This window comes from Natator depressus, chromosome 1 (assembly GCF_965152275.1).
Source record: "Natator depressus isolate rNatDep1 chromosome 1, rNatDep2.hap1, whole genome shotgun sequence".
NCBI classification, from domain to species: Eukaryota; Metazoa; Chordata; order Testudines; family Cheloniidae; genus Natator; species Natator depressus.
Window position 1 is genome coordinate 228,255,869 of NC_134234.1, and position 27,436 is coordinate 228,283,304.

At 40.4% G+C, this 27,436-nt stretch overlaps 3 protein-coding genes across 5 annotated transcripts in view; 1 reads left to right on the plus strand and 2 right to left on the minus strand.

Annotated features, from left to right (window-relative positions):
* The window catches only part of INTS13 (integrator complex subunit 13), a 31,546-nt gene extending 19,887 nt beyond the window's left edge, over positions 1–11,659 (plus strand). For all 3 annotated transcript variants that reach the window (XM_074937240.1, XM_074937249.1, XM_074937256.1), the window contains 9 exons: positions 36–125; positions 743–832; positions 2,424–2,602; positions 3,449–3,619; positions 4,035–4,189; positions 5,364–5,594; positions 6,920–7,059; positions 9,261–9,396; positions 10,329–11,659. In XM_074937240.1, coding sequence (XP_074793341.1) covers positions 36–125; positions 743–832; positions 2,424–2,602; positions 3,449–3,619; positions 4,035–4,189; positions 5,364–5,594; positions 6,920–7,059; positions 9,261–9,396; positions 10,329–10,368 — 1,232 coding nt within the window. In that variant the 3' untranslated portion in view covers positions 10,369–11,659. The remainder of the gene's footprint in view (positions 1–35; positions 126–742; positions 833–2,423; positions 2,603–3,448; positions 3,620–4,034; positions 4,190–5,363; positions 5,595–6,919; positions 7,060–9,260; positions 9,397–10,328) is intronic.
* A 5,387-nt stretch (positions 11,660–17,046) lies between these two features.
* On the minus strand, positions 17,047–22,678 carry LOC141985236 (uncharacterized). Its single transcript, XM_074949159.1, has 3 exons — positions 21,496–22,678; positions 20,117–20,260; positions 17,047–18,462 (listed from the first exon to the last, which is right to left on the minus strand). Exons 1-3 carry the CDS (start codon positions 22,520–22,522, stop codon positions 17,273–17,275), a joined length of 2,361 nt encoding a protein of 786 aa, XP_074805260.1. The 5' UTR covers positions 22,523–22,678; the 3' UTR covers positions 17,047–17,272.
* LOC141987237 (dystroglycan 1-like) lies at positions 22,582–25,848 on the minus strand. The gene is made up of 5 exons (XM_074952449.1): positions 25,725–25,848; positions 25,194–25,532; positions 24,065–24,306; positions 22,691–23,345; positions 22,582–22,623 (listed from the first exon to the last, which is right to left on the minus strand). Exons 2-5 carry the CDS (start codon positions 25,518–25,520, stop codon positions 22,582–22,584), a joined length of 1,266 nt encoding a protein of 421 aa, XP_074808550.1. The 5' UTR covers positions 25,521–25,532; positions 25,725–25,848.
* Positions 25,849–27,436: the final 1,588 nt, after the last annotated feature.

A 27,436-nucleotide genomic window follows, 5' to 3' on the forward strand; every position in this document is an offset into this window, starting at 1 on the left:
TATTATGGTACATTTTCTCTAACTTGATGTTGCAGGTGATAATCATATAGGTGGCAATAGCAGAGAGGGTACATTTAAAGAAACTGTAACATTAAAATGGTGCACACCACGAACAAACAGTGTTGGTAGGTACTGTATTTTCTGTAAATGTTTGAGAAGCACTTTCTGTCCTGCAGTACGTTTCCTCCTCCTCCTCTTCCCCGCCAACGGCATCCAAACATTAGAAATATTATTCCCTGGTGATTGCACTACATTTCTTCTCCTTTTTGTTTCCTATACCCAGTATCTCTTGCCACAGCTCTACTTTACTGACAGCCAGCAGGCCTCCAAAGAGGCTTCAACATCTACTGCTGTGATTCGGCCACTGTGTGTGTACAGTTAGTATCTTGTCAGACTGAATGCTCCTGATGCTGGCTAATCACTGACTGACTTATGTAGGAGAGAGGGGAAAACAGGATTTTTCTCCCTCTACCAAGCAAACTGCTTGTTCACTGGCAAAAAGTGTTCAGTAATTTCCCCTCCATTACTTTTCTGTGGTTTGCATCACCAGTTTGTAAATGTATTCTAATTCTCTAGTCACATTGCTCTGCAGCTTTTTTCCTTCCCTTTCTCTCTCAAAGAAATTTCACAAACAAATCACTTCAACTAATTTAGGTATTTTGTAAGAGTAGCTTCAGGCCCTGTGTTTAGTGTGTGCTTTTCTATCTTTGCAACTAACCCTTTCCACATTTTTATTTTTCAGAATTGCATTATTGCACTGGAGCATACAGAATCTCACCCGTAGATGTAAATAGCCGACCTTCCTCTTGTCTTACAAACTTTCTTCTCAATGGTAAATTGTTTTCTTGGTTAAGCATTTTAAAAATTCTTAATGTTGCAAATCCCTTTTTTAAAGTATGTAGGTATATCCACATTGTACAAAATGTTAAGAAGTTAGATATTCACTTTATTCCAGATGTCATATTAACACCTAATCTGTGTAAAGGACAGTAATACAGAAGCAAGACAGTCCAACAAACATCTAGATAGATATTAACTGATAACTATATTTGAAGGGAAATGGAATAAAGATTACAATTTGAGTTTAAACCTAAAAAAGGGGAGAAGAGATGGGAAAGAGAGGAATCCTGATTTTTTTTTCCCCCCTAAATCCCAATATAGGTTCTGTGTTTAGTAATATACATTTATTTTAATATTACCACTGTTCTTGAATTACAGTATAGCTGATTAATAATAATATGTTTGATCACAATGCTTAATAGTGTTGAGTGTTCTTTCTGAATAGAAATGTAATATCTAAGGGTTCTTCCATCAGAAAACTGGAAAATAGGTTTTCTTGCTCTTATCAGTTAAGTGGAAATTGTTCTGTATTGCAAAGCATTTGCAAGTTTCTCTGAAACATGCTGCAGGGGTTCAGAACAGAATAGGAACTTCTCAATGTATTCCTCTTTCCCCCACTGTCTCTCATTCAAGAGACTAAAAATATCTTCCCTTCTATTCACCTCTGTAAATTTGCTAACTTTCATTTTAAATTTAATCCAGTTTTGAGCTAAGGTAGCAATGATATATCCTGCCATCTATCTATCTATCTATCTATCGAGAGAGAGGATAGGCAGCTGTCAGCAATCAGGACAGAATGAAGGATCGGTGACTACTGTCTTTACCACCCACAGTTGATCCAATTAGGTGATCATGTGACCTACATTTATTTTCATATACTAGGAGGGCATTTTACCTGCTTGAAACTGACACACTAATTAGTATTGAGGTCAACCAAGGATTTGGTTAGTCAGTTTATCATTCAACTGCTACCATAACCTTCACCCTCAAAAGAATATATTTAGTAGAGTTTTCTCGTGCATACTCTTAATTTCAAGAAAATAAGACATTTTTGACCTTTGTGAACATGAAATAGTGTCCCTTGAAACAAAGAAATTTAAGATACCCTAGTACTCAAATAATTTTCACAAGATAGTTTTTTAAACTGTATATTTACCATGTCCTTATTCTTCAATGAGAACAAGTTATGTGTTTGGGTCACTATTTGGTTAGCATTGTAAACTATTGAAAATAATGAGCTGACCAAATAGAGTATAGCATTTCCATTACTTTTACAGACATTTATCTCCATAAGGATTATATTTTCTGAATGATCAAAAGGTAACAAATAAAGTACATAGTTTGAACCCTTTCTATATGATACAAGAAGAGTGCTATGTTCCATAATAGCCTATCTAAAGGCAGGTATTAAAGTTCCATAGGAAACAATTGTAGATCTACTAATTTGAGTTTAGTAAGAGACCTACATTAGCTTAACACCGCTGGGGTTGGGTGGCTGGGTGGTTAAATATAAACCTGTAGAATATCTTTAAATGTAAATTGCTGTACTCAGTAGCTAATCAAACTGATCTCAATTTTAATAGGTCGTTCTGTTTTGTTGGAACAACCACGCAAGTCTGGTTCTAAAGTAATTAGCCACATGCTTAGTAGCCATGGAGGAGAGATTTTCCTGCATGTTTTGAGCAGTTCTCGATCAATTCTAGAAGATCCCCCTTCAATTAGTGAAGGATGTGGTGGAAGAGTCACAGACTACAGGATTACAGTAAGATACTACTATTTTGTTTTTAGTCTTACTCAACAGTTCATCAGAATTCAGGGGTGAGGAGTGAGGGTGGGTTGAAACAGACATTCTGTACTGTAAGAAATTGTAGGTCGCTTATTTAAAAAAATTTTTTTTAAATGGCACACTTGGATCAATTATTCTTCGTTCTGTTATTGATAGTCAGCATTTATTGACACACACACAACCACTTTATAGAAACCTTCTGTCTCTATCCCACATCTGTGCTTGCATACTGTAAGCAATATGAAATTTCTAAAATACTCTGATTGGTTACTCTTTTTAAACACTGTTTATCTCAACAAAGGTTTGAAGTGGACTGGATCCAGATAGCCCTGCACCCAGCCCTCTATAAGAAGGATAATTGTCATAATGAGGGTCTTTGAGAATAGCTGGACTGAACAGATAGAAAAGAGCTGGATCTTATAGACTCAGGTGTGGAGGGGGCACTCTAAAGAAACCCATTTTACTCTTTTTAATTTGATATCCTCTGCATTCAGTGCCCATTAGCAAAAAGTGGCCTGTAAACAAACAGAATAAAACTTTAACATATGTAATTCCTTATTATCAATCCAAAGCAGAGCATTTGTTGCCACATCCTACAATTTTTTGAAGTTAAGATTTGACAAACCTCTTCCTTAAATGCTTTCTATATGAATTCAAAGTAGAATTGCTCATAAGAATATTGAACACAGAGGTATAGTTTTTAGGGCTACATTCCTTTTCCTTTCTGTATTATTCATAAGGGAAGCAATGATGTTTGACCCATTCAATGAAAGTTACTTTGTTAGAGAAGTTCCTAATTTTATCTTGTTTGGTTATCATTAGGATTTTGGTGAATTTATGAGGGAAAACAGATTAACTCCTTTTCTAGACCCCAGATATAAGATCGATGGAAGTCTTGAGATTCCTTTGGAACGAGCAAAAGATCAGTTAGAGAAACATACTCGTTACTGGCCTATGATTATTTCGCAAACCACCATCTTCAACATGCAAGCTGTAAGTGACCATGGATTTCTAACTTTCCTTTTCTGTTCTGGAGTAAGTTTTTAAAACTGTACTTGGGGGAAGAGTTAATATCAGTAACAACTGAATAGCTGATAGCACGCTATAGAAAAATCAACCAAAACAAAATCAGTTAGAATAAGGTTTTGGCTTTCACTTTTGATTAAGTACTTTGTGTATATTTTACAACTATAACTCTGAACCCAAATGTCTCCCATTACATGGAATTGAGTTGGATGCAGAGCTGTTGGGTTAAGAGGAAGACTTCATGTAGTAATGCATGCTGGGAACACTTCCGAATGTAGGTTAAAGGATTTTTATTTTTTAATGTCAACCTCAGATATGCTTCTAAATCCCCACCCCCCCCCAACTAAATGCAGATTTTGTTCTGTTTTGTTTTGTCTTGAAGGTAGTGCCGTTAGCCAGTGTTATTGTGAAAGAAGCTCTCTCAGATGAGGATGTGCTGAATTGTCAGAAAACAATATACAACTTAGTAGATATGGAGAGGAAAAATGATCCACTGCCAATTTCAACAGTTGGTACCAGGGGAAAGGGTCCAAAAAGGTTTAACATTTATTAATTTTGTTGTACTTTTGCAAAAAATATATCCCATCTGCATACATTCCAGATGAACCTTGTGTTTTAAGTTGGACAATCAAAGGTAATCTTAGAGTCCACTAAACTACATACATGAGCAAAATAAATGTTGTATATCTTTTGGCTGCATAATTTAGAGCTGTAGTGCTATTCCCCTGGTTTCATGTTAAAGAAAAAACTCAGTTGTAACTGGAAATAACAGATTCAATCACATCTTATATTTAAGACCCTTTTTAGAGGGAAAAAAAATCACACAGAAAACACCATCTTGAGCCTCGTGTAGGTTAGAACAGAGGAAATGGAGGCACCACTGGACACATGGAAACCAGACCCTTCCAAAGCTATTGTATATTTAAAATATTTTTAATATTTGATTATCGTAAAAGTAGTCATTGTATTGTTGAAACATTTGATATAAAAGATGAAACTTCCCTTACAACAAATTTGGAAGTCTGTGATATCCCATCCATTGGAATAATGTTCTGCATTTCTTGTACATCAATCTAATCCTAGGCAGGATGGTTGCCTGAGTATGGGGGGGGGAAAAAGTCAGCTACAAAAGCTACTTGAACTATTTAGTTCTGTAGTGTTATGTTATGATGATTCTCTATTATTTTGTCTTTAATTTTTGTCTAAGAGAAAAACATTAAAATTAATTTGAATCTGGCAATGAACAGATGGATTACTACTTGTCTCAGAATTGAAAAAGAGGGTTTCTTCTTGCCTCTTGAGTTGGTTGGCTCAAGTGACTTTAATAGGTTTTGGCAATGTCTCCACAATAGCTTTGACCCAGGGAAATTAATGATTATGACTCAAGGGGAGATTTGGGTATTAGATTTAATTGCAAATTCAGGTTTGTTGGAAGCAACCGAGCATGTCCACGTACAATGCGGCTCTGATGCTTCCAAGAATGAAACAATACAAGGTGATCAGAACTCCACTAAAAGGGAGTTAGAGAAAACCTACTTTTACTGAGACATTTTAAAAAAAACTTAGGCTCAATCTACTAGACAGCAACTGTTTGAACTTTGATTATTTAATATATAAATGGCTTTTATAATCTGGAGGGCGGGGGGAGAGAGTGTGTGTTTGTGTGTCTGTATATAAATATGTGAAGATTTTATTTTGTGCCTGTGGATAGAGATGAACAATACCGGATTATGTGGAATGAATTGGAGACCCTTGTTAGAGCGCATATAAATAACTCAGATAAACACCAGCGAGTCTTGGAGTGTCTGCTGGCTTGCAGGAGCAAACCTCCTGAAGAAGAAGAGCGCAAGAAACGAGGGAGGAAGAGAGAAGAAAAAGAAGACAAGTCAGAGAAATCAGGAAAAGATTATGAACTGGAAAAACCCTGGCAGGAATCAGAGAGGTGAATTTTTTGAATTAATATATGCTTTCACGCACTAGTATGTAATATACAGCACAGTCTAGCGCTAGAATTTTTAAAATGTTAAGTGATTTAATTAACATAATTTTAGCTTGTTTATAAGAGGCACACATGTGAGCAGTTACAGTATCTTAAGTATTGAAACCCCAATTATCTGCTGTTAAGATAAGTTTCCCAAATATGACATTTAGTTTCATGCTTATATTAAGGGTACACTTATAAATAGTTTAGAATGGGGATAATAAAAGAGAGAGAGGTTTTTAAATAAATGTTTAATCAATTGTTATAATGGCCAAAATAACAGTAAGTTGCTTAACTGTGACTTCACCATCTATAGCACCTTCTACTGTTTTTAGATGTATACCCATCCGTAACATAGTACATCTGTTAATAACTTTGTGTAAACAAACCCTAAAATGAAGTGTGACTGAAAACCATAGACAAATGAATTTTATGTATCCTGAACTCTGGCTGATTGACTGTTTAGGTGTCCTTATAGACATTTAGATGCTCCAGGTTTCTCTGCACTGAGTTTTGTGTAGATGAGCGTCAAGGTTTATTGACTATGGACCTGCTTTCTATCCCTTAAGAAACAAAAAGTTGTCCTGTTAGCTGATATGACATATATGATCACGAAGGATCAGTTAATCTGTCTAGTCATGAATTTCTTGAGTATCTTTTTCTTTCCTCTCTAACTTCTCTTCTAAAGAAATCATAAAGTTGAGACTCCTAAAAAATGGTTAATCAGCTCTAAGCTCAACTTGTATGTGCTGTTCTATATGCGTGCATGGCCACTAGGAGAAGATGGATGTTTTGGCCTGCAGTGTTGTGAGCGTGCTGATGATACTTCGATCTACCTGTGCATGTGGTCAAGTCCAATACTATGATTTCCTTTCTTTCCTAGTGTGAGACAAAGGTAGGGATGCAGTTGACAGCAAACTGGTTCAGGCTCAAACTAGGAGTCGTCAGTAGATTTGGGTTGTCCAGATGGTTTGCAACAATTGCACTTTTAAATCTCTAGCACAACCAATTATCACAATAACGAGTGCAATATAAATATTGAGTTTCAGGTCATTCTCACTTCCTTTTGGTCTGCATCCAAGAAAATACTTAGCCAATGGCTTTTCTGGTTATTTTCATCAATCTTATGACTCACAAAAAAAAGCAATTGTTATACTAGGACAGATGTTATATGAATAAACTTGAAGAGCGCTGTAAATGAGAAGTTTGTTGTTGATGCTCTCTGATGTCTCACCTTTTTTTTTTTTTTTTCCCCTCCTTCCCCCCTCCCCCCCCCCCCCCTTAAGATTAAAAGGTGTATTGGATCGTGAAAAAGAGGAACTGGCAGAAGCTGAAGTTATAAAAGATTCTCCTGATTCTCCCGAACCACCCAACAAAAAGCCTCTTATTACAATAGATGAAATACCTCCAGTGGAAAAAACAAAAGGTAAGTCAAAATGATTGCAACAGATTTTGAAAAATAGTAAGACAGGTAAAATTGGTGTGAATTGCAAGATATCCTATATGGTTGTCACAGCAGTTCCTATTTGCTTGAATAAGATAAAGGTGCATCTCTTGAATATCCTGTATGTAGATTTAATCATTCAGTGCTAATGAGAGTCGTGGCTAAGTCTTTATACACAAAGTGGGTGATGAGAGGAAGTCAAGCAGAATCTTACTCTGAGCTGACCAGTTTTGGTCCAGGTGGAGGGATGAAAAACAAGCTGTGAGGCTGAAGGTTCAGGGGACTGATACTTAAAGATACAAAGCCTCTATGTTCCTGATTTGAGTTCCATCTGATTGATTGCTGTTCCTCAAGGGCCAGATTGTGATAGTTTTAAATTTGGTTAGTACCTTAGATTGTATGTGATCCCATGGATTTCTGTGGAATTACATCTGGAGTAAGGAGCTTCTCAATGTGCCCAAAGATCACAGCCTCGTCCTAATCTAGGTAGTACGTTTATTGGGTTCAAAATTCATTTCCTTGTATAGAGATGTCACTAATGTAGAATAAAGAGCCATGAGGGTAACACAAAGGAGAGCAGAAGAGTTACTAGAAAATGTAAAATATATTTATTTTGGGGTAGTGTGTCTTTATAGAAAAGAACCCTCACCAAGTAAAGTGCTAAATAAGGCATAGAGGTGAATACCAAGCACCATACACGTATAGGGGAAAGAAGGCCACAAAAAACAAGTTAAAGGCAGAATGAATGAGCCGTAGCAGGGGACATCAAATGGTTTTATCCTAGAGTGAGGAGTCAACTGCAGAAGAGTTGAGTCTTGAAGAGATTTGAAGAGTTAGTTTTAGTTTAATTAGAAAATTCTGATTTCTGAGAGATGTCTTCTGATTTTTGTGCGTGTATAATCTATTGATCAGTGGTTTTCAACGTATATGTCTAAGGGTCTGCAAAAGGTGACTATGAAAATACAGTTTCAGATCCCAGAAAGGGCATTGTTTTTCTGATCGATCAATCAAAAGTATTTGAGTATCCCCACCTACACGTCAAAACCCAGAAGTATTGTTGTTACCATAGTTACCACAGTTTAGTGCCCTTTTTCACATTGCATCAAATGCCATGCTGAGCATGTGCAACATTTACAAAACGTCAGTTTTCAGGCCAAGACTTCTATGGCAGGGGTTTGGAGACCACTGGTTGAATTTCCAAAAGGGTCCACACTTTCATTTGAAATTTTTTAGGGGTCCACAAATGAGGGGGAAAAAAAGGTTGAAAATCACTGTATTAGATAATTGACATACTATATAAAATGGAATATTTTGGTGTGGTCTGAAGGTTTTAGTGATAGCTGCATTATGCAGACCTGGAGCTAGAGTACTGTCTGGAGCAGTCTGCAAAAGGTAAAGAGTGGGATGGGGTAGTTCACAGACTGATATTCCCCTCCTCCAATAAAACAAATGCTGATGGAAAGCTCAGAGGTCTCTGTTGCTGCCCGCTGCCCACTGTCCTTGGTAGTTCTGGGTGGGGAATTTTTTTTGGTCTAGTGGGCCACCATTCTTGCTGTCTGAACAGCTGTATTTCAGAGCTGTCAGCAGTGGCTGGTGTTGAAAGGACATTGACCACTTGACACTCTCTCTGTCAATCAGCGGGAGAGACCAGTCTCTAGCCTGGGATATCAAGGAGCAGAACTGCCTCCTTTGATGGCCCAACTACCATATATTGCAGTAGAGCAGGCACAGCTTCAATTCTGTCTTTGGGACAAGGTTTGATTGATTTAGAGCAATTCCTTGTCTGCTGCAGGTTATGAATGGGATGTGGTCTGCCTCCCTTGGATCCATTTACCGCTATGCATAGGCACAAAGCCTGGCTCAGCTTCATGCCCACAGAATAGTGGAATCCATTTTGGTCAAATGTACTGAAACCATAAAATAAACCATACAGAACTAACATAGTGTGAGGAAAAGTAACCTCATACCGTGTAAATCTCCCACCTGTTTGCAGCTGTCATGTTCATCTAACCTACAGTGTAAGTTTCTTGGGGTAGGGACCATGTCTTACATTGATCTTTAATGTGCTGTGGTGGTGCTGTATAAATAGTATAATTTGTTTGTTTGGTAAACTTATATTGAATTTAGTATTTGAGAATTCATTAATCAAATCCCCTTGATTCTATTTTCAAATCTAATCCTAGGGCCAATGTCCTTGCTGTCATTGTGGAGCAATAGGATTAATACAGCCAATTCTAGGAAACACCAAGAATTTACTGGTCGTCTGAACTCTGTCAACAATAAAGCTGAGCTGTATCAACATCTTAAAGAGGAAAATGGGTTCGTATTGCTGAATACATAATACATTTTATAAACAGTCAATGTGCTGTATACAGGAACAAATTAGTCATCATAGTAATTTTATTAAGAGGATTCCTTACCTCTTGCATTAATAAAAATTTAATTTTTTTTTTATAGGAAAGCAATTTAATAATCTCAGTTTTCATCCATTTGCCCCTACTTCATTGCAGTCCTCCCCCTAACTGAGCAGGGCTGAATGCCACCCTGTTGTCTTGAGGGGATTGCTTCTTACCATCTATCGCAGTGACTGTCTACACAGCACAATCCTCCTTATGCTTAGAGGGGGCCAAATAGGAGACGAGATTAAAGACCCAAACTCCCCAAAACAGCATCTCCATAAAAGTAGCTAAATCAAACATGGCAGAGATAAAACCATTGCGTCTTGTACAACACATTAAAGGAATAAGAACATCTCCTGCATTCCCATAAATCCAACTGCAATCAAGTAATTATTAGAATGGGAGTAGCCAACAAATTGAGCAAAAGGATAAAAATAACAGGGAAAAATGTTAAATACTGTTAAGGAGTTGACAGAAACTGGTACAGCTCTAGAGATTCAGAGAAGCAGACCCTCCACAGTCAGACACGAGTCTGTCTTTTGTCTTGCCTTTGTTGATCACTGCTGGAGTCAATAATGTAACGTCAGTCTTAACTGTGATATTTATATATGGAACTTATTGCTCATTTACCCTAGTTGTAAGTGGAAAGTTCCCTGAAAGCAAAGTTTCCTCTGGTTTAATGATTACTGCATAAAGAAATCTCTAAAAAGATAGTGTTGGGGTACTAGAAACTTATAAATAAATGTTTATATAAAACCACAGATTTGCTTTTTATTTTTAATCATTTGAGTGCACTCAAGTAAACTATATGCTCTAACTGACCAATCATCTTGATGTATTTTTATATTTCAGAATGGAAACAACAGAAAATGGAAAAGCCAGCCGGCAGTGAATGTTGGTTTTTAAGAACTATGCTTGGCCATATTTCACGAATATTTTATGCTGGATTTGATATTGGTACCATTTCAGTAAGATTGTATAGATCTGTTGCTTTGATTGGTTTTACATTTTTCTGATTTTTATCCTTTTTCTATTAAATGTAAAATTTGCATATTACATTCAGTGAAATGTGTGCAAATGGGATTTGTCTTGAAGTATCTTATAATCATATTTTAGGAGGAAAGGATGTTTCTCCTACAACACACACAAGCAAACCTGTGAAATGATACAATCAGCTTTTTTAAGTCTATTGTTTAATATTGAAAAGCACAGTATTCATGCATTTTTAAAAACTTATTTGAGCTTTTTTTCTGTTGTATTGATACATTTTAGCTCTATATGAAACTCCTCTAGAGGCCACACTCTAGGAGAAGAGAAATATAAAAATATCTATTAAGTACAGACTCTTAATCTAGAGTTCCTCATTGAGAGTGTACAGTTCCAGATCAACAGTTGGGCAGTGGGGTGAGAAATGGTTTAAAACCTTCACTAGAGTATAAATGATTGGGGTGAGGGCATGAACTTCTTAAACAAGATTAATTATTAATTTCATCAAGAGAATTACTCAGTTTGAAAGCAAAGCTTTTCTAGTTGCTCTTTATGCCATAATTAACAAAAACCAAATCCTCGCCTTTAACTGTTAACTGGCTGCTACCTTCAACTTGCCATCCACAGGAGTGTACAGAAAGAGGCTGTGGGGTGTAAAATAAAACCCACTTCAGAGAGCAGGGCCCAGTCGATTATTCTTTCTGTGGCCATGCAGCAGAGTTACTCCAACCTTTGTTGAATTAACTTCCTTTTGCTTGATGGCAGCTGGTAGAAACAACTAACTTGAGTATAGTACAGTGCAAGATGCTGTACCATGCTCTTACTTTAGGAAGAAGGGTAGCTGGCACATAGGCTTTTCTTCTAAATAAGTCAGTATGTCACATAGCCAAGTTTCATTAACTGAGAAAAGTATGAAGGCCACAGATGATGATGGTGATGGCTGGATCAGAACACAAATATCATGTGAGTACTCCTTACTTACATTCGTAACTGCTGACCATTTAGCGGCATAGAAATAGAAATAAAATAGAGAGCTTCAAGGTGATTACATAGCAAGTATAATGTAATGTAATTACTAAGTAAATACATGGTTTATTTCTTTCTTGATATATGATGATTACTTTTAGAGTCACCTGGTGTAATTATTTAAGTAATCCATAGGTTCAGTTAATAAAGAGTACTTGCATGATATTTTGTCTGTCATGTTTTACATTTATATGGAGATTGCTAAGGTTCTCAAAGCTTGGTGTCACACTGCTGCAATCCAGTGATCTTTGGGATGGGAAGGCAACCATTTCACAGCACTTCAAAGTTTTCCCTCCCCCAGCTGTTTTGCCCCAGCGTCTTTGGTCATATCTCTGCATTTGTTTAAAAAAAAAAAAAAAAAAAAAGCTTACAGATATTGAAAGTCCTCTCAGAGCAGACAGGACTGATTTTTATAAGGTCTCATCTGAAAGATCTCTGCAAAGACTCCCTACTCTTGAGAGTACTATAGAATCTTTAATGGCCACAAATACTCAAGTCCTTCGTTTCCACCTCTTATCTGAAAGACAGCACATCCTGCAGCACAGGGTCTCCTAGCACCATATTGAGGTATTGATTCAGTGCTGATGCAGAAAGAAAAGTGCCACCTCGGGCCTTGCAATCTGATAGGACCTGATTACAAGTATCAGGTTCAGATGTGAAGACAACCTGACTCTCTCAGACGTGGGTTGGGTTCTCTGATCATCTCCTGCTGCCCCCGAGATTGGCAGCTCAGTGGCAGCTGCATGCCCTGCTCCCACTGACTGCCACCACCTCGCTGCTCTCAGTGTTGTGCAGAGTGTGCCAAAAAGTCACAGCACCTCTCAATCCACAGTGCACACACACAAGTGAGGCAGGAGCAGGGCAATGGGCCACCACATTGCCAACCCCATAGGCAGGAGACAGTTGGAGACAGATTACAGTCACAAGATGTGGGGAGCGGGAAGCTTCCATGAGGCCAAGCCTCAAGGATGAGGCCACAAAGTTAACACAAGTTTGGGGGAAGTGTTAGAGTCATGTCTGAAAGCGACTTGACATGAGTTTGGGTCAGCTGTGGGTTAGTTGGGTTCAAGATGGGCTTAAAATGAGGCCAGCGCAGACCTGTATTGCCATCCTCACTTCTTGCAGCACCTAAAATTTTATGTCTGTTTCTCATCTTAAAACTTACTCAGCCTGAGATCACTGCCTGATGTGAATTTCCTCTTGTCTATACTGAAGAAGATTTTAAGTCTGGAAGCTGAGCATTTAAATGTCAACATTCAGCATTAGTTGCTGTTACTTGTAAAGAAACATCAAGCAGAAGTGCTTCTCCTTTGTATCTGGGCATTTTTCTACCTGTCCCATCCTAATGTTCCATAAATATTAGGCTGCACACTTTAATGTATTTATGTGAATATTTAATCACAGGAAGAGAAATCCTGCATCTTCTATTAAAAACAAACATACTGCATAAACAACCCAAATAAATAGCTACACGATTCAATAAAAATACTTTGCTCTTCTGAAGTACGTTCCGTACAAGATCTCAAAGCACTTTACAAACAAATGGGCCCCAATTCTCCAAGGTACTTTAGCATGTGCCTAATGTTAAGGACATGAGCAATCCTATTGAATAAATTAAGGTATTGCTACATTTCAAAGTAAGGCATGTGCTTAAATTTCCTGCTGAATTGGGGCCATAATTTCATTTTAAGCTTCACAACAGTCCTGTGAGGTAAGTGAGCTTGTTACATGTATTATATACTATATTAGTTATCTTTGTTCTGCCCTTTGGACGCTTACCCAACCCCACCCTTCCCCTGCAATAGCCCCTTTGAAGCCTCATACCTCCTCTCTGGAGAGGTTTTAATAAACTTGCATGAGGTGGTCTTTTGGGTCAAGATATTCAAACGTGGGCACCAAAATAAATAAATTATATATAAAATAAAATAAAATAAATAAATATTCTCAAAATAAATGGCTGGATTTTTTCCTAGAGCTGAGCACTCAGCAGAGATGACGTTCTGGACTTTTAACAGAAATTAAAGGTTTGGGTGACTTTCTGTCCAAACTTTCACCACATTTTAACCCATTTTAACCTTTTAATGGCTGTTCACTACATAAAAAAATAATACTATAGTTTTAGGCACAACGCTATATTTAAGTGCCAACAGCGTGGTTGATGCTGCACAAGAAACATGTGAAGACAGTCCCCTCACCATGAGCTTACAATTTACAAATACATCTATTATACATCTATTATAGTAGCACCCTCAGGCCCCCATCAGGATTGTGGCCCCAGATACAGTACAAATGCGTAGGCACATAGTCCTTGCCCTGAAGCTCTTACAATCTAATTTGAAACAAGACTCCCAACGTGAGTGTACTGAACAAAAGGAGGGAAGAGGGAGAGGGATGATGATAAGATCCGGTGGCTGCATAGGTTTGATCCTGCTCCATAGAAGTCAATGGCAAAATTCCTATTCACTCCAGCGGTACAAGTTCAGGTACAGGTTAACTGCTCAAAATCATTTGACGTTTTTAAATAAATCCGATGTTCCCAAATGTTGTTCAGCCTACCAGTCGGAGGACCAGGTCCTCAGCTGGTGCAAACTGGCATACTTCCATTAATTTCAGTGGAACTATTCTGATTTACATCAACTGGAGACCTGGTAACCAACTGGTTGGCTTCTTGTAGGTATTTCAGCAGTTGTCCTGAGGAAGAAGCTTGTGGATAAATGCAACACTATATAATCCTGAACTAATGCAATCAATTCATACAACAGATCACGTCCAGCGGAGGGCAACAAAAATGATTAGGGGACTGGGACACATGACTTATGAGGAGAGGCTGAGGGAACTGGGATTGTTTAGTCTGCGGAAGAGAAGAATGAGGGGGGTTTGATAGCTGCTTTCAACTACCTGAAAGGGGGTTCCAAAGAGGATGGATCTAGATTGTTCTCAGTGGTGGCAGATGACAGAACAAGGAGTAATGGTCTCAAGTTGCAGTGGGGGAGGTTTAGGTTGGATATTAGGAAAAACTTTTTCACTAGGAGGGTGGTGAAACACTGGAATGCGTTACCTAGGGAGGTGGTGGAATCTCCTTCCTTAGATATTTTTAAAGTCAGGCTTGACAAAGCCCTGGCTGGGATGATTTAGTTGGGGATCGGTCCTGCTTTGAGCAGGGGGTTGGACTAGATGACCTCCTGAGGTCCCTTCCAACCCTGATATTCTATGATCATCCTTGATTCTAAACCAGGGTGTTGAGGCCACATTCACAATGATTCAACCGCTGTTACAGAAAAAGAACATAGCTCAGTGGCTAGGCATAGGATGATACTGTCAACAGTTTCAATGCTTCTTGTTCACACCAGCAACTGTGGTGCTGTTCGAATAATCTTCAATATAAATTAATGGTACGTTATCATTAGCTCTGGAAGTACATTTTCCATGATGTATCCTGGTACATGCAGTCACAATGTCTAAGCAGATGAAGAAAAGGGGACATTTATAGGTAGTGCCCATTGAAAAAAGCCAGTCTCACCATCAGCTATAAAGCAAGTTTTGTTACTTCTATATTAATCCAAATTTTATAGCTCTATCAAGATTGTTCTTTTTATTAGCTATTTCATTGTGTTCTAAGTGCAAAATATCATTACTTTTACAAGAGCATAGCATTGGCAGAGAACAAATAGCTATCCTAAGAGGATTTACTTCGTAGCTGTTGGTATATTTAAAGGATAGACATATATTTTTCATAGTTATAATGCCAGTGGGTCTCATGGCCCTTTCCCATCAAAGTCTTTACTATTTTACCGTGGTGCAACATCACAGCAGAGTGCATTTCATGAATGCGCCCTTTCCCAGAGTGCTCTATAATGTGATCCTATGGCATTTCAAAAAAGCAAGAAATGGAAGGAGATGGTAATTTGAGGGAGAATTTCTACAAGTCTACAGAGGTATGTGTGAATTAGTGAACAATTTAAATATCTTGTATGTTAGATTATAACACTGTGTGGTGAACTTTCAGTTTGTTGGATATACACCTTACATATAAATTCTTTTCCGTATGGCTTCTTTGAATATGTCATGGCACTGGAACCAAGATCTTGAGCTGGTCTGGTCCACAGTGGAGAGTGTGAGCCTGTGCAGTTTTCATTGGCATAATTGCCCCCGCGATCTTCCTTTAAAAACACTGCTTTGCTTTTATAGTTTACAAAATGGAATGTACGTGAGTTTTTGTATTTTTTTAATACCTTTTTAAATACAGGTTTGAAAAGATTGGGATACAAACACTTAAATATCCAGAGTCTCCAAGAGTTTCTCTTGCTTCACCCAAGTCTGAGAGGAGTAATTAACAGGTAACATTTTCAAATGCACCTAAGTCCCATTTTCAAAAATAACTTAAGCATTCAGGAGCCTTTGTTCTATTGACTTTAAGTGAGACTTAGGCTCTGGAGTCTGGATCCTCAAAGGTATTTAGGCTCCTAAATTCCAGGAGCCTAAGTACATTTGAGGATCTGGGCCAATGTCACTTAGGTGCTTTTGAAAAATTTATCCAATATCTATAAAATGTCTGATTACGACCTAATGGTTAGGGAAGGAGACTTGGGTTCTTTATCTCATTCCCATCATCAGCTTGCTGTGTGATTCTGGGGAAGTTATTTAAGCATTCTATAAAATAGGCTGATATTTCTACTCCAGTTTTTCAGAATGTTCTGAGGCTTGACACTTAAAATATATTCAGATCCTCAGATAAAAGGTGTGAAGTTTTTGTTATTAATAAAGAGGGAGAAATCTTTCATAGAGAAGTAGAAATGCTATTCTGACCTGAAGAGGTCATTTAAATCAAGATATATATTTCTCGGTGTTGTAATTGTAGGGGTCCTGACCCAAAAAGGAGGGGGGGGTGCAAGGCTATTGTAGGGGGGTTGCAGTACTGCCACCCTTCTGCGCTGCTGCTGGTGGCCTTTAGAGCTGGGCAGCTGGAGAGCGGTGGCTGCCGGCCGGGAGCCCGGCTCCGAAGGCAGAGCCGCCGCCAGCAGCAGCACAGAAGTAAGGGTGGCAATACCATACTTTTGCACTGCTGCCTGCAGAGCTGGGCCTTCAGTCAGCCTCTGCCACTTTCTGGCCGCCCAGCTCTGAAGGCAGCAGTGCAGAAGTAAGAGTGACGTGATATGGTGTTGCCACCCTTACTTCTGCACTGCTGCTGTGGGGGACGCTGTCTTCAGAGTTGGGTGCCCGGCCAACGGCCACCACTCTATGGCTGCCCAGCTCTGAAGGCAGCGCAGAAGTGAGGGTGGCAATGTCACGACCCCCTCTTACAATAGCTTTGTGACTGAGCCCCGCAACTCCCTTTTGGGTCAGGACCCCCAATTTGAGAAAGGCTGGTCTCCCCCGTGAAATCTGTATAGTATAGGGTAAAAGCACACAAAAGATCAGATTTCACAGCAGGAGACCAGATTTCATGGTCTGTGACAAACTTTTCATGGCCGTGAATTTGGTAGGATCCTATATATAGGCACTGTCTGAGCTGTGTCAGTACTTGCCTCTTGGCAATCCTTCCATATCAATCTGTTGCTACAAAACAAACCACTAACCTTTTGGTTTTTTTACCTAAATCTGTTTCTTTTGGCATCTTGCATTAATTGTTAGTTCCAGAATTCTATATTGTAACATCACCTTATAACTTTTTTAGGGTTTAATATCTTTTTCAAATTTAAAACAGAATACAAAGTTAAGACGCTTATCATTTGTGCATTTTCTTCCTGAGTAGTAGACAAACGTGCCTCTTTTGAGGCAGATTCTTAGTATAATCCAGATTTAGGGTAATCTCTTCTGTGAATATTGCCTTGGTCACTGCAGCTAGTAATATCTACTTTATAATGAGGTGGGAGTTGATATTTTGGAGGCTGGAAAGGTGGTAGAGACTGAGGCAGTCTTGAGGCAACAGAAGTTACATTGGGCCTGCAAGGTTGCTCTTGGGAAGAATGTGGCACGGGGATCCATAAATGCAGCGCGGGTGGAACCTCCCGTTGAAGTACAGGCACTTTGCGGGGTTTCAGCATGTCCATTTCCAGGTCAATATAGTCAAATAAGGCTCTTCCCTGAAAAGTCATAGACCGTGATTCAAGAATCTTCTTGTGATATTTATAACAACGGTGGGCAACAAGTATCAGAGCCACCATGATGGTTGCACATAAACTAATTAGCAAGACATTTCTAATCCAGGAATTGCTCTCTTCGTTATATGTAGGGAAGGTACTATTTAAAGTCAAGGATCCATTAAATGGCTTTGTAGTGGGCAAGCAGATTCCTCCATATGAAACCTTCTCAACTATGTCAATTTTGTATTCTGGCAACATTGCCTCAGCAAAGTGTGGGCTGACATTCCCATCAGGTACTCTTAGTTTATTCAGCACTTCCTGGATTTCATCTCTTGAGCACCAGCTCAGTGATCTGTTGGTGCTTGTACACAGAGACCTGTTGTACCATGAGATTACAGTGGACCCAGGTCTGAGGGCAGTCAGTGTGATGCTCTTGAGACTGCTGGAGTTTAAATATTTAGAAAGCTTGTCAAGGAATAAACCAACCCTTTCTCTCTGTCTCAGGAATGAGCAGTAACTATTTTTCGTTCTGATGGTATAAATATGGCATGGAATGCTGGTGGGCTTCAAAAGCTCAATGATGAGAGGTTCCCAAACAGTCAGACCCCCTGAATCTGTGGCAGATAGTACAAACTCCTGAGGTGAATATTGAAAATCAGTACTGAGTGGATAGCCATACATGGCCTGGTGAGACGCATTAAACTGAAGCCAGCTTTCTGGCCCTGATGGTGAGCCGTCGACTGGGTTTATTCCAAGGGTCAACTGAGTTGAGTTGCCATCTTCCTGATCATAAAATGTGTCAGCGGGTACTGAAAAATGGAACTTGCATCCAATAGTTGCTGTTATGAATTTAATGGAGTTAACAACTTTAGGGAAAGTGTTTGTTTGACCTACAAAGGATGAAGTAATGGGGAGGGAAAGTTACTAGAAACAAACAGCCTGGCTGACAGTGAATGATGATAAAGAAACCTGGTAAAACTATGGCAACTAATCAGTTACACAGATTTTTATCTGGGGTCAGTATGTCCCTGCCCCCTCTCCAGTGCATCCCTTGACCCATCCTTTCTTGAGCACCACAAATGACACTTTCCTATGAAATAGGTAACGTCTACCACATGCAAAATGATGCTTGTACCTATGCTGAAGATAGCTTGAAGTCCCTTCAGTCACTTCCCCTCTTACTGATTCATCAGGAAGCTATAGCGTTGCACTTGGGTTTCTATAATATCCATAACAACTACCTTCCCCTTAACTAGGAGGATCACTTAATCTTGGATGGCAAGGTATGATTCAACCTCCAGTGTCTTCTTAGATGAAGAATGGCTCACGTTCATTAAAGCAATAGCAATTTCTGAAAGATCTGGGCATCACAGACAGCCTTCATTAAAGTTTCGTATTCTGTGACAGTTGTACCCAAAATCCAAATCCCAGACTTGAATTACTTTTCATTGCTTTGAGTCTCCTCTAATTGCTTCTTATTGGTTTCAAGTTTGACTTTTTTTTTTGTCTACATTCTTTGTTTCCTTTACACTAATGACAGTAGTTCCTCAGACCATTTCAAAGGGAAAAAAGCTATTTCACTTATTTTATCTGCATTACGTTGGGTAGCTAGCCGGGCTTTTAGAATGACTGCCTGGCAACTACCTTCCAGGGCCTTTTGAACTTCCATTCTGGGAATGGTGGGTACAAATGGGAGAAGGGAAGAGGAGGTGGAAAACAGCGTAACACTCCAAGAGGCCAGGGAAGGAAATGGAGATGATATTCCCTTTTCTCCAGCCGTGCAAGTAGGGTGCTATGGGTTCGTACGCCGTACCAGCAAGATATTTATAGTTGGTACGGCGTACTGGAAAGAGGAGCCGTAGAACATGGAGCCGCTAAGCGGCCCCACACCTGCGGCTTCTCCAGCCCTTCCACGCAGGGTCTCCTCCGTCTGTACAGCAGCCACACCGGAGGACATGGCTGGGGATAGTACAGCCACGCCAGAGGAGCTGCGGGCATGGGGCTGCCCAGTGGCCCCACGTTCTGCTCCTTTCCGCGCTGTGGTTCCTGGGAGAGCCCTATGGGGCTGGAGGTGGTACAGCCACCAGAGGAGCTACTGGCATTCTGCTTCTTTCCCCATTGCAGTTCCCAGGAGACCCCTGAACCACAGGGCTCTCCCGGGAACCACAGCAGGGAAAGGAGCAGAACATGGGGCCACAAGGTGGCCCCACACAGGCAGCTCCTCTGGCTTGGCTGCTGTACTGTCCCCAGCCCTGTCCTCTGGTGCTGCTGCTGTACAGGTGGAGGAGAACCTGCGTGGGAAGAGTCAGAGATTAGATCAGAGGGGCAAGAGATTTTAAATTCCATGATGGAGCATGAAGAAGTAGGAAGGAAATTTCTGAATTCTGGAAAGTGCAGGGAGGCAGAGGGATCTTGCAAGACTAGAAAAATACGTTCCAGCTTCTGACTATGGCTGACATTAGAAGGGAGGAGCCACTTTGCTTTTGGGAGAGACTGAAGTTTGTTATGCTTGTGCTTTTCAAAGTAATTAATTGTGTATATTACCTGGAGTTATGTCCTGAGACACCTGTGACACAGAAAACAGAGGATGAACCCATGCAACTTTTGTAGATTGCAGTGATTCATATGTGGGGAATGGCAAGCTGCTTGTATCTTGGTAGACCAATGAAGATGACATCTGTACCAGCTCTGTGAAAATGAAATGATTAATATTTGTTACAGTATAAGAGGAGATATTCTGGCTTTAAAAAAAAAACACATTTGTTTTGATAAGTTCCAGTGTTAGTAACACAGAGAGAAGACTTTTTTAACCATGTGATTACAAAAAAATAAAATCTAGTGGAAAAGGTGTGTGTTGAGGCAGAAGCCACAGGAGCATGGAATGTGAATTTCCTCATTTATGAGTTGGCAGCTACCTAATTCTGCCATTGATTCATTGTGTGGTCTTGGTCAAGTTACTTAACCTCTCCATCTTGATTTCCCATCCTTAAAATGGGGATGATGCCAGGTGGCAACAGTGGTACTAAGAATCAATTAATTCATTAATTAACATTGAACATGTAAAGCCTATACATGTGAGGCATTAATTTATTTTATTAATTTATTTATTATGCAGTGAGTTGATATTAAAGGTCACTTTGGTCTCAAGTTGAAAATATGTATAGCCAAGTGTTCAGTGGGAAGAGGGTAATGGGAGATTTGCTTGACTCTGGAGCACATGCACTACCCGCCCCCTCCTGTAGACATGGCTGACTGAACCGGCACCAGGATGGCTGCTGTCATTGGATTAGAAAGATACTTTTGAAAAGCACCGAATGGCATGTCCTTTCAAACACATTGGTGGGAAAATCTCCCAAGGGTTGTGTTGCTCCCCTGTGGCCTTTGATAAATGACTGAACACTGGCAGCCTCAATAGTTAGAGCTACAAATTTTCACTACTAGTGCATCAAAATAGAGACTGAACGTTACAAAAATCCTTTTGTGAAGGGCAGTTACTGGGTCATACACTGAAAATGGCCAGACTGACATAGGCACTCAATTCATTCCAAAATCTAGAAATATGAACCAAATATGAACCAAAATACTTCACGTAATTTTGCTAGTATTTAAGATCTGCCACAATTACCACTTGTAGTTTTTTTTTACAGGCAAATTATTATCCACAAAGGAAGCTGCATGAGCAATGGCACTGCAAGCTTCTTCAAATGGCCTGAGAAATGTACCACCTCAAGATCTAGGGTACAGTAGAGTCTCTGAGTCCATTCAATTGCTATCCCCTCTCCTCAGGTTGCTACGGTTAGGTGTTTTGAGAGTGGATGTGGGCTCATGTGTGCTAGAATCAGGAGAGAATCCACCAACTCCCTTCACATTAGTCGGCATTTCCATAAATACCATGAATAACAAGACACAAACCTGAAACGTACCTTGTGCATTGTTGTAGAGATAAGAAGTGGCATTAAATATAGTTCTCGCAGATATTTCTGCAGTGTAGGATGGGTTGTTTGACATTTCAGTCAACTCCAGGGTAAACATTGTGACGGTTGGCAAAGGCATTCTGGTTCCAAGAGATTTGTCTGAATTTAAATCCTTTGTGCCACTAGGTAAAACACTTGGAAAATGATTTTGTGTTCTGAGCTTGCCGCTGTCATAAGAAGAAAATATCTTTGTTGGTTTGGACAGCTCAGAGCTGTCAAAGCCAGCAAAATCTGTAGGCAGAGTAAGCAGTGGAGCATTACCAGGCAAGGACTGAGCTGTCAGACCTGTTTCATGAGAAGTTCCAGCATCACTGGGGAAAGTGCTACTTAAAATAGAAGAACGCAATATTGAGGTAACATGGCTTGAGTTGGATTCTCTATCCCAGATCAATGTGTCCATGTGGATTATAGAAGGAACTGAGGTTTTTCCTTCAGAAAATGGAAATCTGTCCGTCTGTGGGATAGTCATAAAAGAATTAGACGTGTATTCATAGCCATTAAATAGCTCCTGACTCAGATGGCTACCACCTGACAAAAGTTGAAACATGTCATCAGTAGGAGGTGTAAAACCAAATAACGTAGTCAGTTGTACTGAAGTTGATATGAATGTTGAAGGCAGCTTTTCTGGAGAGATGGTTGCACGAGATGGTATTCCAAATTCAGGAAAATGGGCATAACCCGAGATGCTGTCCTCCTGACGGCTATAAACCGATGTCATTAGTATTTCTTCTAGAAAATGTGTTTGAGGTGCTGTCTTAACAAGAGATACTTCTGGAGAGATTAGAGGCCATTCGTAATGTGTCTCTGTCACTAAAGTGTAAATGGGTCTTGAAAACTGGCCTTTACCAGTTGGCTCAGCGATGTCAAAAGAAAGGACTGATAGAAAATGGTGCCTTGATGGCTCTGATTTGCCAGACTGCAAAAATGCATCCAACTCTTGCGTGTGAGATTGTGGTTGCTCTAATAAGAGTGGCATACTGGAAACTGTATTCTGCAGCCCCTTAAATTCTGTTGACAGAGAGGTTGCTGTAATGATCAAAGAAGGTGAAAGTTCAGGAAAAGCAAAAGCAGAGAGATCTTGAAAAATAGTACTAGATATTGGTCTTTTACTCTGAAAGTTCTGTGATCGGTCCATTTCTAAGGCCCCTAAACTCCCTTGGCTTGTTACCAAAAGTGGAATGAGATCTGTGTAACTGGTGACAGCTGTGCTTGCTTTGTGGAAAGAAAACCAAGTCTGAACAGGTGATACCGCAGTCTTTCTGTGTAAGTAAACAAGTGAATTTGGTTGCAAAGTAGTGAAGACATCTTCCCCAGTTGGCTTCGCCATGGTTTCAGTCATTTTCAGTGTAGGTGTTGGTGTAACCATTAACTGTCTGCGTTGTCTTCCTGAACGTTTTCTTTCAAATCCTTCTCTTTTAATTATTCTCCAGCCTGCAATTTCATATCCTAAGAGCTGTGAGAGATGGTGTGAATCAACATTGTGTCTTAGAACTTGAATTAATTCATAGAGCATTGCAAAAACTCCACATCCAACGGGCCAATAGAGTCCTATGTAATGGCTTTCCATGAAGCTGATGTGTCTAACATCTTCAGCCAGTATTGTTAGGTTCCTCCTGCTTCTGTGTATCGAACCCTGATATGGATTTAGGGCCAATGAGGTGGGATCCAGATGGAGATACTCTGCCATGGTGCATACCAGAAAGAGGCGTTGTTGAACGTCCAGCGATTCAGCTGCAGCACGGATGATGATCTCGGCAGAGGTGAGAGAGCTGTCCCTCCTACATCTTTCAGAACTGAAACTGAAAGTCCAAAAATGTAGACAGTAAAACTCCTTTCATCTGACCCCCTTTTATGTGAAAATTCCTGTTTGAATTTAGGCATGTCCCCTGACATACATCATTTACATGGGAAAACTCTACCTCTTAGCCAAGCTCCCTCTTATCTGGATAAATTTCAGGTCCCCATTCCATTCAGGCAGTATTTGTATATAATTACAGTTGTTTATATTTAGCTTCATGATCTCCTATTCTGATCTCACAATAAACAGTTTATCAACCATACTTTTTCTGGGTCAGAACAGGTCCTGGCTCCTTTCTGGTCATAGAACATTGTAATACTCATTCAATTACTGTTTCTTCCCTTGCCCCCCCCACCCCATGCATTTGCTAGTTATCTATCATCTGTAGGTTAGGACATTAAAATTTCTTCCCACCTCCTAGCTCTCCATCCCAGTGTTGATTTTTGAGACACTCCTCACCCCATACAGACCCCAGCTTCCTTGATGATTATAGTCCCCAATCTAGTGCCCACTAAAGTCAATGGAAAGACTCCTTTAACTTCAGTGGGTACTAAATCTGACCCTGTGTCCGTCTCCTTCCATTCAACCCACACTTCCTCACCCTTTTCTTCAGCTTCACTTTTCCTTAATAAACAAATCCTGCATCGGGTAGATGCATCCACATTTTTTGGTGCTTTTGGCCAAATGCATTTGTAAGTTGCTGACATTAAGGATACTCACATATTGCCCTTGGGCATGTGACTTAAGCCAGTCTTCTTTTCTGGGATCAGAATGCTGTCCTGAACATGAAGGGTGAAATTTACATTGGCTCTTGGTGTTTTCTGAACACACCCATCTTCCTGGGCAGCTATATTCAGGTGGTATTCTCCATTCTCCTCGTTCATTGGCAGTCCTTGCAGTGTACTTGTGTTACGATTGAACTCCAACCATTTTGGCAAATCTGCACCATTAGCCAACGTAATCTATTCCATAATAGGACAAAAGATGTACTGAGTTCTAGGAGCAGCACATGGACATCACTATTATAGCTGAAAAGTATACAACAAAAGCTCTGTGCAGAAAAGACTAAGCTAGTCAACAGAATCAGCTGCAGATGTTCTTAAACACAGCTGTAAGCTATCAATAGGGTTTTATTTAATTACAATTGTTTTTTGTCTTGTTTTGTTTTGCAACTTTTTATTAAGGCAAAGTTACAATAAAATGTTAATGTACTACATCATTTATTACTTATTCAGGATCAGCTTAATATTCAAAGAAACTGGCTAAAGATTCTGTTTTGCTGGCTGGGGACTCATCCTCCTGTAAGTACAGTAAAAAGGAAACCCGATTTCTAAAAACCTGTCCTCCTCTTGGCCTATTTCTTGCATAAGTTCTTGGTGTGAAAGCTTTTCCATTACAAGGACAGTCCATATTTTACTATGTATGCCACAGTTCCATTGGAGGAGAAGTCATGTTTTGCAATAATGTGCAATACAAAGTCTTGTTGCTAACAATAAAAAATAAACGTGTCTTTCTGTCTAAAATGTAGATAATATATTGGAGCATTAAATGAGCAGGTCAGGGGATCTGTGGAAAAGCTGACACTATTAAAAAAAAATGTTTTTGAGACTGCAGTCAGCAGCCATGTTTGACATTAAAGACTATTTAGTGCCTAAAATATGTTTTGGGTGTTTCTTTAACATATAATTAATTGTTATGCTGAAATCGAAGTTAGGTTTTAAAATAGTCTTATTAAAAATCCCTCTCCGTGCAGGTATTCCTGAGCTGTATTGTAATTAACTAGAAATTATTGAAAAGAACTAGAGTAAATAATGTATTATACAGAAGAGTGTATTTAACTCAGTATTACCTTGTACTGGGTTATCGTTCCCTGAAAGGCAAATGGTGGTACCGGGTAGTAAAATACTCTCCCCATAAAGGCTATTGTGTCCGGGATGCCTCGAAGGAGCTGGATCTCCTCACATGTGTTGTTTGATTCCCTGGCAACCACAGCAGGCATGATTCCTGAGAGAGATACCAGTGCAAGAAGCAGTAGTGTTGGTAAAACTCGCTTCTCCAGGGACAGATGGGACCCAGAGACAAGAAGCCTGTCATCAGCATCAGTGTATATCCTCAAGGCATCCATTCTCACATTGTATGTATGCGCCTCTGAGGTAACCAGAGGCTGCTGCTTCATTGCATTTCAGAGCTAAGGAGGGGGGAAAAATACACATTTACAGTTAGTCAGCTGCTGCTTGTGGGGAAGCAGAGAGATTTAAAGCTTCCTAAGATTTAAACTGTGTTAATTAGAACCCACTTGTTTAATTCTAGGTGAGCAATATCCAAAATGATCAATTGGTTTACAGACTTTGAGCCACCTTCAAAAAGCTACAATACTCACCGTTACTGCTCAGCTCAAAAGTCTTTCCTGAAAAACAGTGTAGAGCCACAAACAGCCCCTTATGCTTTTTAGCATGGTTTCCTTTAGACACAATGATGCTCCCATTTCTGCTTCTGTCATGAACAAAGACCACCTGGTCTCCAGGAGATGAAATACTAGACTAGGGCCTCCTGAGGGGGGCCTTCAACATATGGCTTAGAGAAGTGCCTGGGAAACTGCAGTGCCGTAACCTGACCTGGCATGCTTTTTTTTTTTTTTTTTTTAATGGTAGCAAGGGGAAAGGCGTTATTACAGGACCAGAGGCAGTTCAAGAGTTAACATGTCTGTCCAGTTTCATCCTTGATGTCACCCCATTGAGGTCACTGGAGTAGCAGTGGAGATGAATTAGATCCATTATGTTTTGAGGTACCTTTTTTCACTGGGGATAAAACTATTACAAGTAACACAGCATAAAGTAGTTCCTGCGGATGCAGAGATTAACTGGCTAATGTGGAACTGTCAATGGGGGTAAAAGATATGTTCTACTTGTCCAGAGAGGGTTACAGTATATTTGGTCTGTACTGGTGGCCAGGCAAAGCATATTCAAAACATGGGTACAGGCACCATTCTTAAATGGTGTTTACAATGGCTTATTAATGCCATTTTCTCCCCACTGTAGATGAGATCTTTAGAACACCGCTGTGGATGGAAACATTGGTTAAGATCCTATCAGGGCTGACTCAGTCTTTCATCCTCCTGAGTTAAGTAGTTTATTGTGTGGAGTGGATGAAGTCTTACAAATCAAGATGCTGTCCTTTCTGCACAGGCATTCAAGCATCTCTGAAATGCGGCCACCGTGGCTGTGGCCACCATGGCGGTTTTCCTGCAGCTACTTCAGACTCCTGGGCAGAGATGAGGGAGGGGGCAAAGCACCCAGGGGCTCCAGGGGAGGGCATCAGTCCTTCCCTCCCATCTTCAGTCGCGGGACTCAGAGCGGGCTCCAGTCCCCCTTCCCTGGTTCAGCCAGAGGCTCCAGTGGTGGGCTTCAGCCTCTCCCTTCTTCCCCCAGCTAAGTCACAGGGCTAAAGGGGTGGGCTTAATCCCCCTTCAGCCTTAGGCTCTGGTGGCAGGGTTTGTGCTTCAGCCTGCCCCCATGTTCTGGGCAGGGCTCCAGGCTTCTGCACCCCCCAGCTCCAGCTACAGGACTCCAAGCTCAGGGCTCTGGGCTTCAGCCTCTTCCCCGGCACCAGCTGTGGGGCTCCAGCTCTGGACTTCACCCCAGGGCAGCAGGGCTTCAGCAGGGCCGGCCTTTCTTGGCAGCATGGTCAAGAGACAAGGAGCAAGGTGAGCTTGGGGTGCGAGGCCATGGAAGGGAGCTTGGGGCAATGCGGGGTGGAGGAAGCAGCAGGGCCCAGGGGTGCAATGGGTAGCTCAGGGTGGGGTGGGGTGGGGCATGAGGTTGGGGGAGGCAGTGGGGGCCAAGGGGGGATCCATGGGGGGTCGGGGGAGGCAGCAGGAACCAGAGGTGATGGGTGGGGGGTCAGGGGAGGCAGTGGGGGCCAGGAGCACCTAAATACAATGGTACATTATTTTTATTATTGAGTTTCCAAGAAAACCCACCCTATATAAATAAATTACAATGATTTGGGGCATGGATATGCACATATCCATTTGTTTTTCCTAAAGTTAATTATATTTTAGGGAAATGTGTCTGAGCGGCCACCAGCAAGAGT